Source organism: Nematolebias whitei, chromosome 18 (assembly GCF_014905685.2).
Source record: "Nematolebias whitei isolate Nwh7 chromosome 18, NemWhi1, whole genome shotgun sequence".
NCBI lineage: Eukaryota > Metazoa > Chordata > Actinopteri > Cyprinodontiformes > Rivulidae > Nematolebias > Nematolebias whitei.
Window position 1 is genome coordinate 25800920 of NC_056515.1, and position 17585 is coordinate 25818504.

At 38.1% G+C, this 17585-nt stretch overlaps 1 protein-coding gene across 1 annotated transcript in view; it reads left to right on the forward strand.

Moving 5' to 3' along the window:
• The window catches only part of eng (endoglin), a 35257-nt gene extending 19011 nt beyond the window's left edge, over nt 1-16246 (forward strand). The window contains exons 5-14 of the mRNA XM_037692005.1: nt 638-644; nt 866-1037; nt 1130-1232; nt 1431-1632; nt 4669-4835; nt 5496-5726; nt 8056-8113; nt 15446-15556; nt 15648-15695; nt 15776-16246. Of these exons, the coding sequence (XP_037547933.1) occupies nt 638-644; nt 866-1037; nt 1130-1232; nt 1431-1632; nt 4669-4835; nt 5496-5726; nt 8056-8113; nt 15446-15556; nt 15648-15695; nt 15776-15897 (1221 nt within the window). The 3' untranslated portion in view covers nt 15898-16246. The remainder of the gene's footprint in view (nt 1-637; nt 645-865; nt 1038-1129; nt 1233-1430; nt 1633-4668; nt 4836-5495; nt 5727-8055; nt 8114-15445; nt 15557-15647; nt 15696-15775) is intronic.
• Nucleotides 16247-17585: the final 1339 nt, after the last annotated feature.

Here is a 17585-nt window from a genome sequence, read left to right on the forward strand (position 1 = left end):
CATCTAACATATCTAACACAAGTCTTTGTCCTCTTCAAAGCTTGTTACTGAAAACTGCACAGTCACACACTCATGTGTGTAATTATTGGCTTTGTCCAACCATGATTTTTATTCTCCTATGTTGTAAAAAAAAGATGCAGTACCTTTATATGTGAGAAAGCAGGTATTACTGAGTTCAAAATTTTCCTAAATGGGCAATTCACCACAAAATGCACAGCCATTAAGGACAGAAATAGTCCCGTATTTGGAGAACTCCTCCATCTGAGTTTAAAGTGAACTTTCTTTAAGACATGATGTCAAAGTACTTCGCACATCTGGAAGCTGTGGGCCATAGAGGCTCAAAAATATTACAACTCAAAGTGATCAGTAATGACTGATAAAGGGTGAAAATAAAGGATAACATAATAAAGGACTTTAATCAGGGACAGCAGCAGGTTGCATCCTGTAAACACAATTATTCCAGAGTAAAGCCTCCCTAATGCGATCAAAGCTAAATAAATAAAAAAAGCTCAGTAATATGTCTAAATTGTAATGGCTGCTCCTGGCCAACGTTTCTTTTTCAACTATTGCTGTCACAATTTTTGAGCAACTTAATTTTTTAAAAAATGTTTTCATGATTTTCTTGTTCTTATCCTAGTCGGCAAGTGACAAATCAAATTCAACAACCAAGTCGGGAACAGTTTCCTTGACATTCACAAGTTTCTCAAACTGACTGCAGTTTATTTTTAGAGCCACTAATCTCTGAGTTACATTATATAACGCATGTATTTTGGTTTTGCTTTTATTTTTTGTAATGTGATTTGTGCTCTAGCAGGAATAACCAGTTGCTGTAAAGGTGACTTATTTATTTATTTATTTTTTACAGGAACCAAACCCGGCACTGCCAACTGTACACTTGACAATGAAGACGTATCAAAGAAACATTTTATGAAGATGGAAACAAGTTTATCTTGGCTAAAATCTTGCACCCCCCACCCACAGAAGGCTGGCAAAGATGAGCTTCACATAATAAACATCCCAGAGCACTTCAGTGTTAGGTAAAACTTTTTCTAGATTTTTTTTCTGCTCTTTTTTTTTTTTTTTTTTTTGGCTACGTTTGTCTTGAAATAATCTGTTTCACATTTTGCAGCAATGTCTTCCTGCTTGTGAAGACAATGGAAACCAGTGTGTTCCTGAGAGGCCCCCAGGGCACCACATGGACCGTCTTCAATTCTCAAGTGGCCAAGTTTGGGGTAAGTTTATTGCTGAACTTCAGTGATCCAAAGCACAATTATGACATGGTTCAGTATCAGTAACTCTTGCTTTCAAAGTAACAAAACAACTGAAATGCATTAATTTGCATGCAAGACAAAATATAAATTTATATTAATAATATGTAAGGACCATTCTACTTTACCACCATTTTACATTTGTCCTCTTTTGTTCCACAGTCCAACAATGACATCCTGCTGCCCGCATTCACACACATAATCAAACCGACGCTCACCACTACACTGACCAGTGATCAGGCAGAGGATGTGCAGAAGATGGCGTTAAAACATTTTACAACCAGTAATTTCACCAGCTACACAGAAGTCAAAATAAATGAGACTTTCATTTTCCTGGTTCTTGGAAAAGAAAACAACTTTGGAGGTATGACTTCTCTTTTCATCTCTGTCGTAAAGATCAACTTGACTCAAAACCTTTGACCACAGTAAAGATATTTTATAATCACGTTACTTGGAAAAGGCACGAATAAATACCTGTTGTACACAGTTTTTGAACAACCTCTGTTTGGACAAATATTTTTTATTTTGAACATATGGATGAACTAAGAGCTAGACTGAGCAGGACCAAAGCCAAAGTTGGTATTTTATGAAATAACATAATTATTCAAGCAGGCAAACAAACAAACAAACAAACTACATAGTTGTTCATGGTAACAGTACAGTATTCAACTCTTGTCATTTTTGCATTACAAGTTTCACACAGGAGCAATGTTATAACGTTTTTATTAGAAGTACCTCAGCTTGTAACAGAAGTGTTACATTTTGCTGTTTCTGTCACTATCTTTGCTAGCTAAACACCATATAAATCTGTGTAAAAAACATTATAAGGCTTATATGGCAGTAATGTAAACGCTTATGAAATACAGATTGAATGGCCACCTAAATAAACGTTTTAAAGATTGGATATGTTTTAAGACTGCAGCAAATCTTCTAAGGTTTTGCCCCTCCAGCAGAATAGTCCATGGGGATTCCTGCCTGACCTCATCTGTTAGTTGGTCCATCATCAGAGCAAACAAGAAGGGGCTCAGAGCCAATCCTTGATGCAATCCCACCCCCACCTTGAAGCAATCTGTCACTCCTACAGCACATCTCACCACTGTCCTGCTGTACTCATATATGTCCTCTACCAGTCTAACATACATCTCTGCCAATTCAGATTTCTTCATGCAATACCACACCTTCTTAGTCATATGCTTTTTCTAAATACACAAAGATGCAATGAAGTCTTTCTGACCCTCTCTGTACTTTTCCATCAGCATCCTCAAAACAAAAATGGCATCTGTCATGCTCTTTCTTGGCATGAAACCATACGCATGCTCACAAATTGTCACATCTCGTCTAAGTCTTTCTTCCACAACCAGATCTTCATTGTGTGACTCATCAACTTAATTCCCCTGTAGTTGCTACAACTCTGTACACCCCCCTGTTCTTAAAAATGGGCACTGGCACACTTTTCCATTCCTCTGGCATTTTCTCACCCTCAAATATGTCTGAATATTTGAGTCAAAAAACTCACTGCCATCTCTACAAGACATTTCCAATCTACCAATGGTGTGTCATCAGGTCCCACTGCCTTCCCCTTCTTCATTATTTTTAGAGCTTTCTGGACTTCACCCTCACTAATTTCCCACTTCCTGGTCCACATATTCCATGACCTCTACTCTTCTTCTCCTTTCATTCTCTTCATCCAACAGCTCCTCAAAGTATTCCTTCCATCTTTCATCACGGTCTCCTCACTTTATAGAACATTACCATTCATATAATTAACAAGCCTAACTTGCTGCTTGTCCTTTCCAGCCTGATCTCTCATTCTTGCCAATTGGTACAAGTCCTTCTTGTCCTCTTTAGTGTCCATTCTCCCATACAACTCATCATAGGCCTTCTGCTATTCCTTAGTTACCACCTCTTTGCTCTTTGTTGCATCTCCTTATATTCATGTCTACTCTCTTTAGTCTTCTCATTGTCATATGTCATCTTGGCTAACCTCTTTCTTTGAATAGCTTCATGCACATAAAAAAAATACCTTCCTATTCCATCACCAGATTTCCATATCATCTTCTGTCCAGATGACACACCAAGTACCTTCTTACCTGTCCCTCTAATTACAGTACTGTTGCTGTGGTAGCCCAGTCATCTGGAAGCTCTTTCTTACCACCCAGAATATTTAACAGCTCCTCTCTGAATTTCTCACATTTTTCTTTTATCAGCTTCCACCATTTGGTCTTCTTCTCTGATTTTACTATTTTTCTCTTATTCACAACAACAATCATTCTACACACAACCATCTGATACTGTCTGGCCACTCTCTCCTCTGCCAAAACCTCACAGTCCCCAGTTTCTAGACAGAATGTAGTCTACCTGCGTACTCCTTCCTCCACTTTTATAGGTCACGCTGTGTTCCTCCCTCTTTTGGAAATAAGTGTTGACTACAGCCATTTCATTATCTTGGCAAAATCCATCACCATCTGTCCTTCCTGGTTTCTTTCCTTGACACCTAACCTACCAATCACTTCCTCCTCATTCCTTCTGTTTCCTTCATCTACATGTCCATTCAGGTCTACTCCAATCATCACACTTTCCTCCCTGAGAATACTCTCTATCACTTCATCCAGATCCTTCAAAAATGTATCTTCTCCTTCACATCACATTCAACCTGCTGAGCATGACCACTGACAACTTTTAGCATTAGACCTTGTATTTATATGTTCAGACACATCATCACCCTATCTGACACCCTTTCCACCTCTACCACATTCTTTACCAACTCCTCCTTCAGACTCCATTTTTCTTTCTAACCACAGCATGGTAAAACTGTTTAAACCCTGCCCCAATGATGAAAGACTTGTTTCCCTTCCATTTGGTTTTAAAACATTTACCATTTACCTTCTCTGCATCATCTCAGCCATCTCTCTACATTTGCTTGTCATTGTCCACACATTTAGAGTTACCACCATCAGTCCTACATTCTTGACTTTCCTCTTCTCCCTCTGTCTCCCGATATGTTTCCCTCCTCGTGGTCTTTGACTAAGAGTAGCACAATTTCAGCCATCGCCCAGCTTGTCAACAGAACTGGTGGTAGTCATTGCTAACCAGGACCTCGTTTTATCCAGTATCTTGTTTATTTGATGAATTTGCATATTACTTTTGGCAAAAGCGTTTTACGTCGGTTGGCCTTCCTGACACAACCCTTACCATTTATCTGGGCTTGGGACCAGTACAAGAGATCCACTGACTTGTGCTCCCTAGTGACTGGATCCCTGCAATTATTGTTTAAATGAATAGTACACAAAGTTGAAACATATATTGGAATATTTGCAAACGTATCATCATCATCATCATCATTATTGTTATTATTAATAGTAAGTAATAATAACCTTTTAATGTCCTTATTACATTTTAGGGACTTCTCCCACACTTACAGAAACAATACGACAACAAAACAATCCCATGACAACTAACCCCCCTCATCAGATGCCTCTGATCATGCAGTTGTACACCTCCCCAGACTATCGTTTACCCTTGAACCCAGACACCAAAGTGCCGAGTGACAAGAGAATCTATGCAGAGGTAAGAATCTATGCAGAACTTTGTACATGATGTAAAAACTTTACCATCTTACCATCTCTTTTTTAGACATTTGTGTACATTTGCACAGTGCTGTACTATTCTTAGTGACACAGAATTATACAGAGGGGTAGTAATATGTTGCACAAGCATAACTTATAGATATGAGCAAGTTATTAAAATAAACTGCAGAATAGTTCAAAAACGAGAATATTAGATTTGTTCTGACAGAGAGAGTTGGGGGCCCCATTAGTTCTTGGGAATTATTAATGATGATTAGTGTTTTTATTTATAGCTCATCGTTTCTGTAGCATAAAATGAGTTCATTCCTACATGCAAGTATTTTGTCAGGAGGTCTCTAAGAATCTGAGTTGCAGAATCACTGCTATGGTTGGTACTTTATATAAGTAAAGTCAAAACTGCTTCTTTTCATTCAGACTAAATGAAGATTAACAGAAGCAGAATGAATAATAACAGCTTTGGGCCAAGGGAAAATAAAACTTGTTTAATGTCATTTTGACCACTTTGCACCAAAAGATTAAGCTCTCACCTTGTTTTTTTTTTACACAATACATAGATAACACAAGTCAGTTGATGGCAATTTGACTGAAGACTGCTTTTTCCTTTAATATGAAATTTGTGCCACTTCTTTCTTTCTTTTAGATTTCTGGGAGGACTTTAGGGGGCATTGTATTGACAATCAAAGTGATTAGCTGCTTAGTGCGCTCTAAGGGCCCGTGTTCTGTAGTGAAAGAACTGTCCTCCATCCCAGAGCCATGCTTCAGGGAATCCTGTTACAACAGCACCCGACTCAGCTTCTCATTAGATCAGCTCCAGGAGCTGACGTCCACCAAGTGGGATCTAGAGTGCTCGGTCCAACTTTGCCACGACAAGGTAGGAATTCATTAAGGATTTTTTTCATGCTGCACCAGAAATAAAATTATATTTTAATTGCAGTCACACTATATTAAAGTATGGAAACATTTGAACAGTGATATTTATTGTTTTGTCATTTTAGCTGCTGTGTTTACAAAGTCCTGACAAATATACAAATACAAAATGAATATGTTATTCAAAAGTGCTGACTCTTCATTTTAATTTAGGAACATTTACATTTAAATTGGAAAAAAGGGTTTAGAAATTATAGCCGTAATACACAGAACAATCCTTTTATTCTGGGTCTCAAATATGATTGGACCAATTACCATACCAATGAATAACGTTGATTCTTTTATACTGTTTGAGGAATCCTTCACAGGCAGTTCCAGCCTGAAGTCTGGGACCTATGGAACTCACTACAAAGTCACTCCTTTGTTAAGCTTTGCCAGGACTTTACCTCAGTTGTGTGTCCATGCGCCTTTCTACTTTTAATTTAATATTTACTTAGCAAGTGAAATGCAGTCTGATCCGTGTATTGACTTGGCCAGTGAAGAATCTTCCTCTTTTTGCTCCTTCAAACATTTCTGCAGTGGTTCCACCGTTTATTTTAGGTCATTGTCCATAGAGCACTGTCCAATCAACTTTGCTGCGTTTGCCTGAATCTGAGCAGACATTCGAGCCCTTCATACTCCAGAAGGCCTTTCCCTTTTGTCATATCATAAATAAATAAATACTAAGTTAGTCAGTGCCATATACTATTACAACACTTCACTGTTTTTTTATGTAGACAGTGCCGTATGCTTCAGACTTTGAGCTTTCCATGATTTTTCTTCCCCCGTTATAAACAAGCTGATCTTAAGTGAAGTTTGTTTTGTTCAATAACGTTCTAATTATTTTAATTTTTGCTGTTCTTGAGGCATTTTATTCCCTTGCATCTTTAAATGAGTGCTCTTTATTTCTTCTGGGAAAGTCCCTTATAAATGTTAGACTAGTCTAATGAGACTCTGTTTATCATGTGCCTGCATGGTGTTAATGAGTTTGTCTTTACCATAAAAAAAAGATTCCTGAAACCACTCTTGTTGCCCCCCATCCAAGCTTTTTATTCTGCTGAGCACACCTTTATCTTTTCTAACATTGCACCAGGCTACCAATTTGACCTCACCTAATGTTGCTGCCATTTTTCTTTTAATGGCTTGTTTCGTTTTTTAGCCTACAGAGGTTCTGTTTTTACTTGCGGTGCCAACTACACTGACGGTGTTTTAGTTAAAAATTTCAAATGGAAATGCAAAAACTTGGAATAAACTCCAGATCATTTATTACCATAATAAATTATGTCAAAGTTCATGCTCAGTAATCTAGGTAGAAAATCCAACAAAGTTCAGTCAGGTCATTTGGACGATTTTTTTCCTTTTTGTTGATGTTTCGTCCTTCATCCAAAGGACTTCATCAGGCCGAGGAACCACAAACAATCTGAGTCCCACAAGCAGCACACTCACCTAGTGGACCAACAGTTTGCTGGTGATAATGGTTTCTGGGGCCTGCCCTCTCCCTCGTTGACTCCTCTAATGCGGCCACAGCCAAAGTGGTTAAAAACACCAAAGTTCATGCTCAATAATCCAGGTAAAAAAAATCCAACAAAGTTCAGTCAGGTCATCTGGACAGTTTATTTTTTCGTTGACACGTTTTGTCCTTCATCCATAGGACTTCATATATCAGAGGTAGTAGTCCTGATGAAGTCCTTTGGATGAAGGACGAAATGATTCCAAAAAAAAAAAAGAAACCCTCCAGATGACCTGTCTGAACATTGTTGGATTTTTTTACCTGGAATATTGAGCATGAACTTTGTTGTTTTGAACCACTTTGGCTGCCTCAGAGGAGTCAATGGGGGAGAGGGAGGGCCCCAGAAACCATCTTATCACCAGCAAATTTGTTGGTTCACTATGTCGGTGTGCTGCTTGTGGGACTCAGTTTGTTTGTGGCTCCACGGATTGATGAAGTCCTTTGGATGAAGGACGAAACATCTCAACAAAATTAACGAAACCACCCAGATGACCTGACTGAACTTTGCTGGATAATAAATGTTGGCATTTTTACTTTCATAAATCAGGTTTTCAGGTTATTACCAGTTTACATTTGAGTTCTTGACAAAATAAACCTTATTGCCTTCTTGCATACTTTTGACTAATGAACAATTGGTTAATCTAAATTAAATTCTTGTTATGGAACTGTAGCTTAATCATCATGTTCCTATAAACAAAAAAAAAGGTATTTTGTATCTTTATAATGCTTTTTATTTGCCCCTTGGGCTGCATTGCTAAACTGTTGTATTTGATTTCTTCCTCAGAAATGTGGAGATGGAGGACAAGTGAGGAGGAATCTCGAGGTTATGCAGGCACCACAAAGTGAGTTCAGATTAAACTCCAAATTGTTGAGTTTATTTTTCTAAATGACCTTGGTTTTCATTTTCAACAAGCCCTACTTGTGCAGAAAATCATTGCGTTATTAAGTCTTGAACAATAAACTCTGTAAACTATCATGTAACTAACAACAACTACAAAACATTTTTATTAATTAATTGCCTGCTATGCCTCCAGGATTTATTTGCTGGTCTAGTGTTTGGTCAAAAACGTGTTACCATTGGCTACAGTTTGTATTCCTATTTGGTTGCTTTCAACCAACGATGCACAGGCAGTTATAGCAGCCAGCTCAGGATATGCAGTGGAGCCGGTGAGCGGTTGCAGGGCAGGGCCTTGTCCTTTAGGAAGGTCTGCAGGCTGACCTTGTGGCCACAGTCAGACATAATAGCCCATAGGGGAAGGAGAGGGGGGGGAGCAAAATCCTTTGTGTTTCCAAAAAGTCTGACTGCACGGCCATCCAATGATAGCCGCTGATGAGCTTCATGCTATTGTGAGACCAATCAACATAGTCAAACAAGAAAAGATGTCCTTAAAATGAGAAATAGCTTCCACTTTTGACAATAGAGGGACATTTGAATAGTTCACTGAGTGAGTGAAATGGACAAAATAGAAAATAGAAAATACAGATGATCAGTAATACTACCGTAGTTGCACTGATTTTGTTTACACTTTAACTTTCTTTTGCGGCTTATTTTTAATCTGCTTGCACCTTACTGGTGTCAAACAGACTGCCATCAGTCCCTTGGTTTGAGCTAACCCAAAGTGACTCAGCCCTATAATGGTGTGTTTGCTCATACACAATAATCTGACAGCATGAAACAAGTTGAGTGACAACAATGTTTGTGGAAAGAGCAGCAGGGTGCACGTGCCCCTCCATACTTTTCTGCAGGGGTGGAGGTAACGAATTACAAATATTCACATTACTGTAATTAAGTCGATTTTTTTGGGTACTTGTACTTTTATGAGTATTTATTTTAAGTGTGCAATTGTACTCATACTTAAGTACAATTTAAACCATTTACTTCACTACTTTTAAAATCAGAAGTCACTACTGAGTATGGCCGCAATTTGAATTAATATTCAAGCGTTCATCTGCATCTTTGTAGCCAATAAGGCTCTAAGATCGCAAATGTACAAATTACCTACGGCGCAAAGGACAACTCTGTAGAGTAGAGAGTCATTTATGGATCGAAGATTTGGAGAAAAAGCCAAAATGGAGACGGAGGACAACACTGTCAAAAGAGAAAACGACGAGGTAAAGGCTGAGGACAAGTGTCCGTGGCCGTACCTGGAGGAATGTTTCATGCACAGAGGGTGGAAAGTAGACAGTGTTCAGATGCAAACTTTGTTTGATCTCTACGGTGATAGCTGCTTACAAGACTTCAGCATCTAATCACAAAAAAGCATATTGCCGTATACAAGGTTTTACAGCTACCTGTGTGATATTGCTGTTTTATTGTTTGTATGTGTGGGTTACTAGTTTGGCTAAGTATGCAAAGATCTTAGATATTGTCACTGCCATCAGTTTGCCAGGTACTAAAATAAGATGGAGCTTCTGAGCATCTGAGAAATGAGCTTTGAATGTAGCTATTACATACAATAAATTAAACTGAATGCCTTCTATTGACAGAATAAAACATCAATTGGTTTAAAAGTAATTAATACTCTGAGTATTTTTTTGGGAAAAGTACTTTGTACTTTTACTTAATTTTTATAACACCAGTACATTTACTTGTAACTGAGTACACTTTAAGCTGTGTAAAAGTACTTGTATTTGAGTACAAATTCTCAGTACTCTTTTCACCTCTGCTTTTTTGCATACTCAGAGGTGTATCACCAATGAATCACCCCCCCCCCCCCCGCTTCAATTTGATATACAATGCATGATGGAGATGTAACAAGCCCAACTAGCTATGTAGTCTGTAAAACAGGGCTGGTTTAAAAATCAGATAAACCTCTAATAACATAGTGTTTTGTCAGGTTTGTTTGTGGACTTGGATTTATTTGCTTAGATGAAAGGTTACTATATATAAGCAGGACTAGTAGACGGCATTGTGTCGCATGTCATTTCTGGGCAGGACTGAGTGCTCCATTCAGCGATCCTTCCTGTTTGCTAGTTTTCGTACGGAGTGGCAGGGAGTCAGGGTGCAGGCCTGTCTCTCCTCTTCTCCACCTGCGCTGGAGCTTCTGTTTCCTGCTTCTGTTTGTTCAGCTTTGCTGTCAAAGCCTCACTTATACAAACTAGAACAGCCGCTCACTGGAGAAAACAAGTCTCTGGAGGGAGCCTGCTCAAGATGCTGTGATGTCTCAGCTCCATTCAGGGTCAAGGGAGGTTCCTCGCTGTATGATCAACAAACTAGGTTGGCTGTCTGGACTGCAGTTTTGGTACATGTCCACAAGATGACTCTGTTTCAGTGTGCTCTTTTGTGTTTGGTTCAGGTGATATTTTGTATTTAATTAAAAATTTATATAAAAACAATGGCTGCAGGCTTTATCAATGTAAGACAAAGGATAAATACACCCTGTAGAGTCACATCTACTTTAGCAGCCTTTGCAATTAATTTTATTATCTTTTAAATATTGCATGCCAGATTTAGATGAGTGCATCTCTGCGATCTTTATGTGCTGCATAATAGAACATTTCTCCAAAAGAAAGGGTTTCTGTCCCTCGTGCATTTTCCTTAGTATTATTTCAGTGCAGGTGCATTGCAGGAAGCCTAGTAGAAAACTTAGCTTGTTCCACCAGGAGACAGGCGGCTGCAAAGGCAGGTGAGAGAAACTCATGCACAGGTGATGATTAGTTTCTTTAAAATGTTTTGCTTGCTTGCAAGTAGCTCTCCACAGGCAGCGGAGGACGGAGGCAAAGGAAGGCATGTGTTTGCACACTGTTTTGCTTGATGCAAAATAAATAATAAGCAGACCACCTCTGCTTTGGTTAAGATTTCTGACAGCTTACATGGTGTCTGTGCAAATTAAAGCTGGGAAGTGTTTCACAGCCTGCTCAGTCAGATAAGGGCAGTGCAATCTAAAAACCCTGCAACAAATCAAAATTATTTAAAAGAAGTGAACAAAGAACACATTTATGCATTGATTACTAGATCACATGTCACAGATATCTGTGTAAAGGGGAGTGTTGGTAGTAAACTGTTGTACATGCAAGAAAATCTCTCCAGGGGCTTTGCCAGAACATTTTTATTAAAATAAAACTACAGTATAAAGCAGCCCTACCTTGTTAGTACAATGCTTGCTTGAGCTACATATTTATATTTTAGATGGTTTAAAACAATTATTTGTATTTTATCTAAAGCTGCTTTTATAAAATCAAGTTTTCCATGCAGCTGTTGTATCTGATGGACAATGTTTCTTTAGCTGCAGAGAAATACGTTTTCTCTAGAACATTCTTTTTACTTCTTTATCAATTAGATTATTGGAATTGATGCAGAGTAATGTTAAGCTATGCAGAGATCTGTAATAGTAGCTTTTGACATGTTTTATATAGATTTTGCAAAAGTTTGGCTCTGTACTAATGAGTGAGCAAAGCTGTAGTTGTGTCTAAAATACAGTATTTAGCTGCAATTTAATGTTTTTTTAATCCACAGTGTTGTGCATAAGAAACTAATCATGCAATGCAGTATAAAGAAAGTGCATTTTGTTGGAGACAGACCATAATGACGAAAATGACAGTTTGTTAATGTTCACAGCCAACACTTGTGATTTTAAAAGTTTTCAAAACTGAAAGTGAAGCACAATAATTTCACTGATGTCACTGAGCAGCTCATCCTCAACTCTGCCTCTGAGAAATTTAAAGGAGAATTTGTTCTAAAATCACATTTTTTGTTGCGTTGACACAGTCAGCATGTTGTAAGCTACAACATTAAAAGCAAAACACATTTAAATTATTTGCACACATGATGCAACTCTACAAACAGTTGTTTGGTATGAATAATGTCATGGCTTTCGTTCTTCAATTATCTTTACTTACTTCTTTTTTTCTGGGTTGCCAATGTTCAGCAGCCACTTTGTGTGTGTGTGTGTGTGTGTGTGTGTGTGGGGGTGGGGGTACATTTAGGACAGGTGGCAAGTCTGTCACATAAACGCATAGAGACATGCAATCATTCACTCTCTCACTCACACCTAGGCATAATTTAGAGTTACCAATCAGCCTAACATGCATGTTTTTGGTCTGAGCGAGGAAATCGGAGTACCCGGAGAAAACCCACGTATGCATGGAGAGAACATGCAAACTCCACCCAGAAAGGCTGGGATTTGATCCAGCGACCTTCTCTCTGAGAGGCGACAGCTCCACCAACTGAGCCACAGTGCTGTCAGATAACAATACAGTAATTGTTATTATATATTTAAAGATTGGATAAAAGTTACAGCTTCAGTAAATTTAGACTCTTACTTCATTTTTTGGCTTTTAAGGAGATTAAATGGTAGAATTACCCCAACCCCCACCCCACCACCAAAAACTACAATGAAACAATATTTGTATGTACAAAGTATTAAGATGGAATGAAAATATGCTTGTTTGTTTGTTTTTGTTGGATTTTTTTTCATGAAAATTAATGAGAAAGCTAAGTATTGTCCAAAATTTAAAAAGCAAAAGGACAAAAAAAAGAACCCATTTAATTTGGTTTCAAACTTGGATTTCTCTTTTAAAACCATCTTTAGATTTCTAAAGCACTGTCCTTGGCCAAAACTCTTTGTGATTGCCCCTTTACTCATGTGACTAATGAAGAGAGTTAATGTCTGGTGTGATCGCACTGATTAAGAAATGTGAACTTTGCTGCAAAAAATGATTTATTTTTACCAATTTCTTCTTTTTTCTGTTGCACCTTTGACATTGGATGTTAGAATGACCTTTTGGTAAGCCCACTTTGTTGCGGATAATTCTAAAAATGAAACCAACTCACAGTTAATCATTGTTGAACACTGCTATCATCCATTAAATCCTCCCAAACCAAAACTGTCCAAGTTCAAAAACAACAAATCTTAAACACAACTGCATCACAACAATTTAAACTTTAAGTTACCAGTCCCACGAGTCTTTGCTTTACTGCCTTCGTGTGATCTTCCTGCTTTTCAGTCTCTGGTGCGTGAGCTGTTTGGAAGTGATAGCAGGTGGTGAGGGAGGAGTTCATCTCTTAAATGAAGGGGAAAAGCTCTGCCAGAGGGAGAAGGTGTCACCTTCATCATCAACCTCACAGGGATGATCTGTCAGAATGATCAAGGTTTATTGAGTTATAAAAATGTTGATTAATAAATGTGCATCAGAGAGAGAGAAGAGTAAAAAAAAAAACAGCAACCACCTACTAGTTCATGCTCAGCCTCAAATATATACACCAGAGTCACTGATTCTTTCTTTTAAGGCAGTTTGAGCTCTTCTGCGGACACTGAGACTTTATTTTATTCTTATTTTTTCGCTTCTACATCTTGGTGTTCATTCCCAGGAGTATTGTCCGTGTTCTCACAACTAAACTGTGTTAAAGCTCAAGTTATAGCTGACTGTAGTGGGATTTATCCAGTTTGAAGTCCAGAGACAAGTGTTGTTTGTTGTGATCTACAATCAGTCTTTCTTATTCTGTGTTACAAGATAAGAGATGTTTATCTGCAAGTATATTTTAACAACATAGAAACAGTAAAACTAGCATTTGTTGAAGTACTATTGGCCATGTTCTTGCATCCCAAAGTTTTAAACAAAACTCTTGTATGGTTTGTTCAATGCTCAGAGTACATGTTAAGAATGACCAGTTCAATATCTGTAAAAAATACCATATTTTTCAGACTATAATGCACACTCAAAAGCTTTTAATTTTCTCAAAAATTGACAATGAGCCTTAAAATCAGGTGTGCCTTATGTATTAATTCTGGTTGTGCTACTTGACCTCGGACTGATTTTATGTGGTAATTCACAATGAGATGAATAAAATTTCACTTATTTGACTGTTTTGTTTTGCTATACCTTATAATCCGGTGCGCCTTATAGTCTGAAAAATACAGTAAATAAAATCAAAACTTCTTTATTCCTTCTATCAGGTTGCTTGACCTTGATAGCAGCATGCAGCTCTGAGTTATTCCTGCAGATTTACCACAAAAATAGATGAATTGTGATGACGATATCTGTTGGTTTGTTTTTGTTCAATGTATATTTCTAATTCATTTATTGATTTATATTTTATTTATTTATATTTTATTTGTTTTATTGGTTGTTGTTATTGCTTTTAGTTATATGAGCACATGTACTGTATGTGTGCATGGGTGGAAAGCTGGAAACTGTCTCACTGCATTGCCTTGTGTGGCTAAATAAAGTTGTTTGAATCTGAATCAGAATCTGAAATGATTGAGTTATAGCAATTATTGTTTTTGTTAGGCTGGATTAGCAGTGGCAGCCATGCTGAATGCTGAATGGCAGCACGATGGCTCAGTGGTTAGCATTGTTGCCTCACAGCAAGAAGGTCCTGGGTTCAATCCCCGGTTGGACCTGGGGTCTTTCTGTGTGGAGTTTGCATGTTCTTCACATGCTTCTGTGGGTGTTCTCCAGACACTCCGGTTTCCTCCCACAAACCAAAAAACATGCATGTTAGTCTGCCTTCAGGGCCAGGCCTCCCTTGCAAAAGAGATTTGTGATCTCAATAGGATTTGCCTGGTTAAATGAAGGTTAATAAATAAATAAAAATAAAATGAATCCAAAACTCGAGTCATCTGTAAATGCATAGCCACTGGTTACTTTCTGAGTTTAATTACCATACTTTTTGGACTATAAGGCACACCGGCTTATAAGGAACATTAAGCGAAACAAAACAGATAAGTCAAACTTTATTCAACTTATTCACAATAACCACATGTAATCAGTTCGAGGTCATTAAGTACAACCAGAATTAATACATAAGGTGCACCTGATTACAAGGCTCACTGTCGATTTTTGAGAAAATTAAAGGATTTTAAGTGCGCATTGTAGTCCGAAAAATATGGTAAATATGTTTAGTCATTCATGAGATATTTTACTAACAGACAAACTGGATTGACTCTGCTAATGCCATAGATCTTGTGCAATCTGTCAGCTTCTCTGCCTGTGGTGGGGATGACTCTCAGCTACTACCACCCCAAAGTTTAACTCAAAGCCTGTAAATTTAACTGTGTTATGACCATTTTTGGGTGATGCTCATAAATAAAACCATCACATGACTCATTTTATTGCACATTCAGTAAACCAATTCTACAAGTCCACATCATATCACATTACTGTCAATGTACTAAATATTAACCAACATATCTAACATTTGAGTTCACTATAGTTTCACGTTTATTTTTCAGATTCCTCGTGCTTTGATTTCTGTCTACCTGGTGTTCTGGGTATTGCTTTTGGAGGGTTTCTGATTGGAGTATTACTCATAGGAGCACTGTGGTTAATCAAGATTAAAACAGGTAAATGCATAACTACGAGCAGGATGGTTTTTCTTTGACCCGACCTGGATAACGTCAGGATTTAAGATGATTTCATTCTATTTTCACTCAGGATACCCAGCTGGACTGGACATGAGGTCGACCGGAGCTGGACTTCCTAGTGAGAAATTTATCTGCTCAGTCTGTCAAGTTCTTATAGGCTTATCTTAGTTTTTTATTATATTTATTTTTTCTCCCCAGGATGCCCCTGCTCTGGAGCAAAGCGACAACCTGTTTCCAACAACCCGTCCCCCTCCGAGAACAGCAGCGCGAATGCGAGCATTGGCAGCACCCAAAGCACACCGACCAGCAGCATGGCATGAGATTACAGCCTGTTCTAGCAGCAGGGCCACCATCTCCCTTCAAAGTCACCCGTTGGGGGTTTGTGCTTTTTCTCCTGTTGATGCCTAAAAAGCATTTGTCAACTCCCCGCTCCCTTTCCTTAATTCATGTTTGAAAAGCACAAACGATGTCTTTGACACACCGTATCTGAAATGGATGTGAGCTGGGAGTTTTGATGGTGTTGGTGGGAAAGGCTGTTTGAAGAGTAACCAAAGTCTTTTAATTAACTTCAGATGCTCACCTTTGCCGTCTCTTTGTATAGTCAACCTTTTAGACAGGAAGTTAAAGAGGCCAAACAGAAAAAAACAAACAAAAAAAACCTGGCTCCCAGCAACAGGAAAAACAAACCATATCCCCTAAGAGCTAACAGGAAATTCACTGCATTCCTTTCGATGAATTGTGCTCGCGTGATGGAAGCACAATAATAGATATCCAGGAGACACACAGGTTCAAAGGCATTGGAAAAAAAAAACAGATGAAATGCTGTTTTACGTGCATCAAAGATACAAACAGGGCTGTTTACCCAGGTCAGTCCACCCAACTCATCAGCAGCATTATTAGTACTGAAGAACTCACATCAGACAATTAAAGTGCTCACTTTGTTTTAATTATAGTCCAAGGATAATGTTTTTCAGCTACCTCTTGATGTTTAGATGTCTGGCACTAAACTGAAGCATAAACCTAGATTTTTTTTATGGTGAATTTATTCCTTTCATTTATATTTTCTGTCTTTTTTTTTGCCACTTTATTTGAACTCAAATGTGACTCCGTGGGTCGTTGGTAGCTCACAAAACAAACTTATCAGACCATTTTCATGCTATCCTGTGGGTGTTTTCCCCCAGTTTTATTCCAGGTCAGAATTCATCACACTTCATTTCATAATAACTCAAGAAAACATATCATCAGAGTAGAACGTTTTTGTCAAATGAGCTCAGAATGTATCATTTTGTTATGAACATTCCCACTTTTAGAGATTACTGTATTCAGAGCTGAGTAATGTCGCCCAAAGGATGCAGTCAGTCACTGCACTTGGAGGTTTAGACGTCAGACCTGTTCATTTATTATTAAGCGATTGCTCATTCAGCTTTGTTTAAAGGGCGGAGTTTCCTTAAAATATTCTGCAGGTTGAGGTCAAGTATACAGCATTTCCTCTACACAGCTAGCAATTTGCTGTAAACATGTTTCATCATATATTTTCAGTTTGTCCAAACACCTTTTCATGTTAAATTTGTTTTCAGGCAAAAAAAATCATCATGGTAACCTAAGAGTAGAGATCTTTATGTTGTACCCCACCTATAGTTTTTAGAGATTACAATTAGAGTTCATTCTGATTTTTCATATTCAGGGTGTTTTCACCCAGAAATAAGTAGGAATTTCTGGGTCACGACGTTTTTTTTTTTACACTAAAATCCTATTGTTGCTTCGAGCAGAAAGCCAGCCATGATTCCAGTTGGAGACGAGCCAACTTGAAACTCCTACAGACTTATTCCGTGATGGGAAAATTGGGAGTCCCAAGGAGTAGATCCTGAAACAGTTCCTGCTCATGTTACAACCACTGATGGTGTCTGAGCATTAATATTAGTGGGGCGGACATTCGTTTCCTGTATCATTAATCACACAAGTTTTACAATTTGCGTAACATTTTATGAGGAAAATTACAGATGTGTTG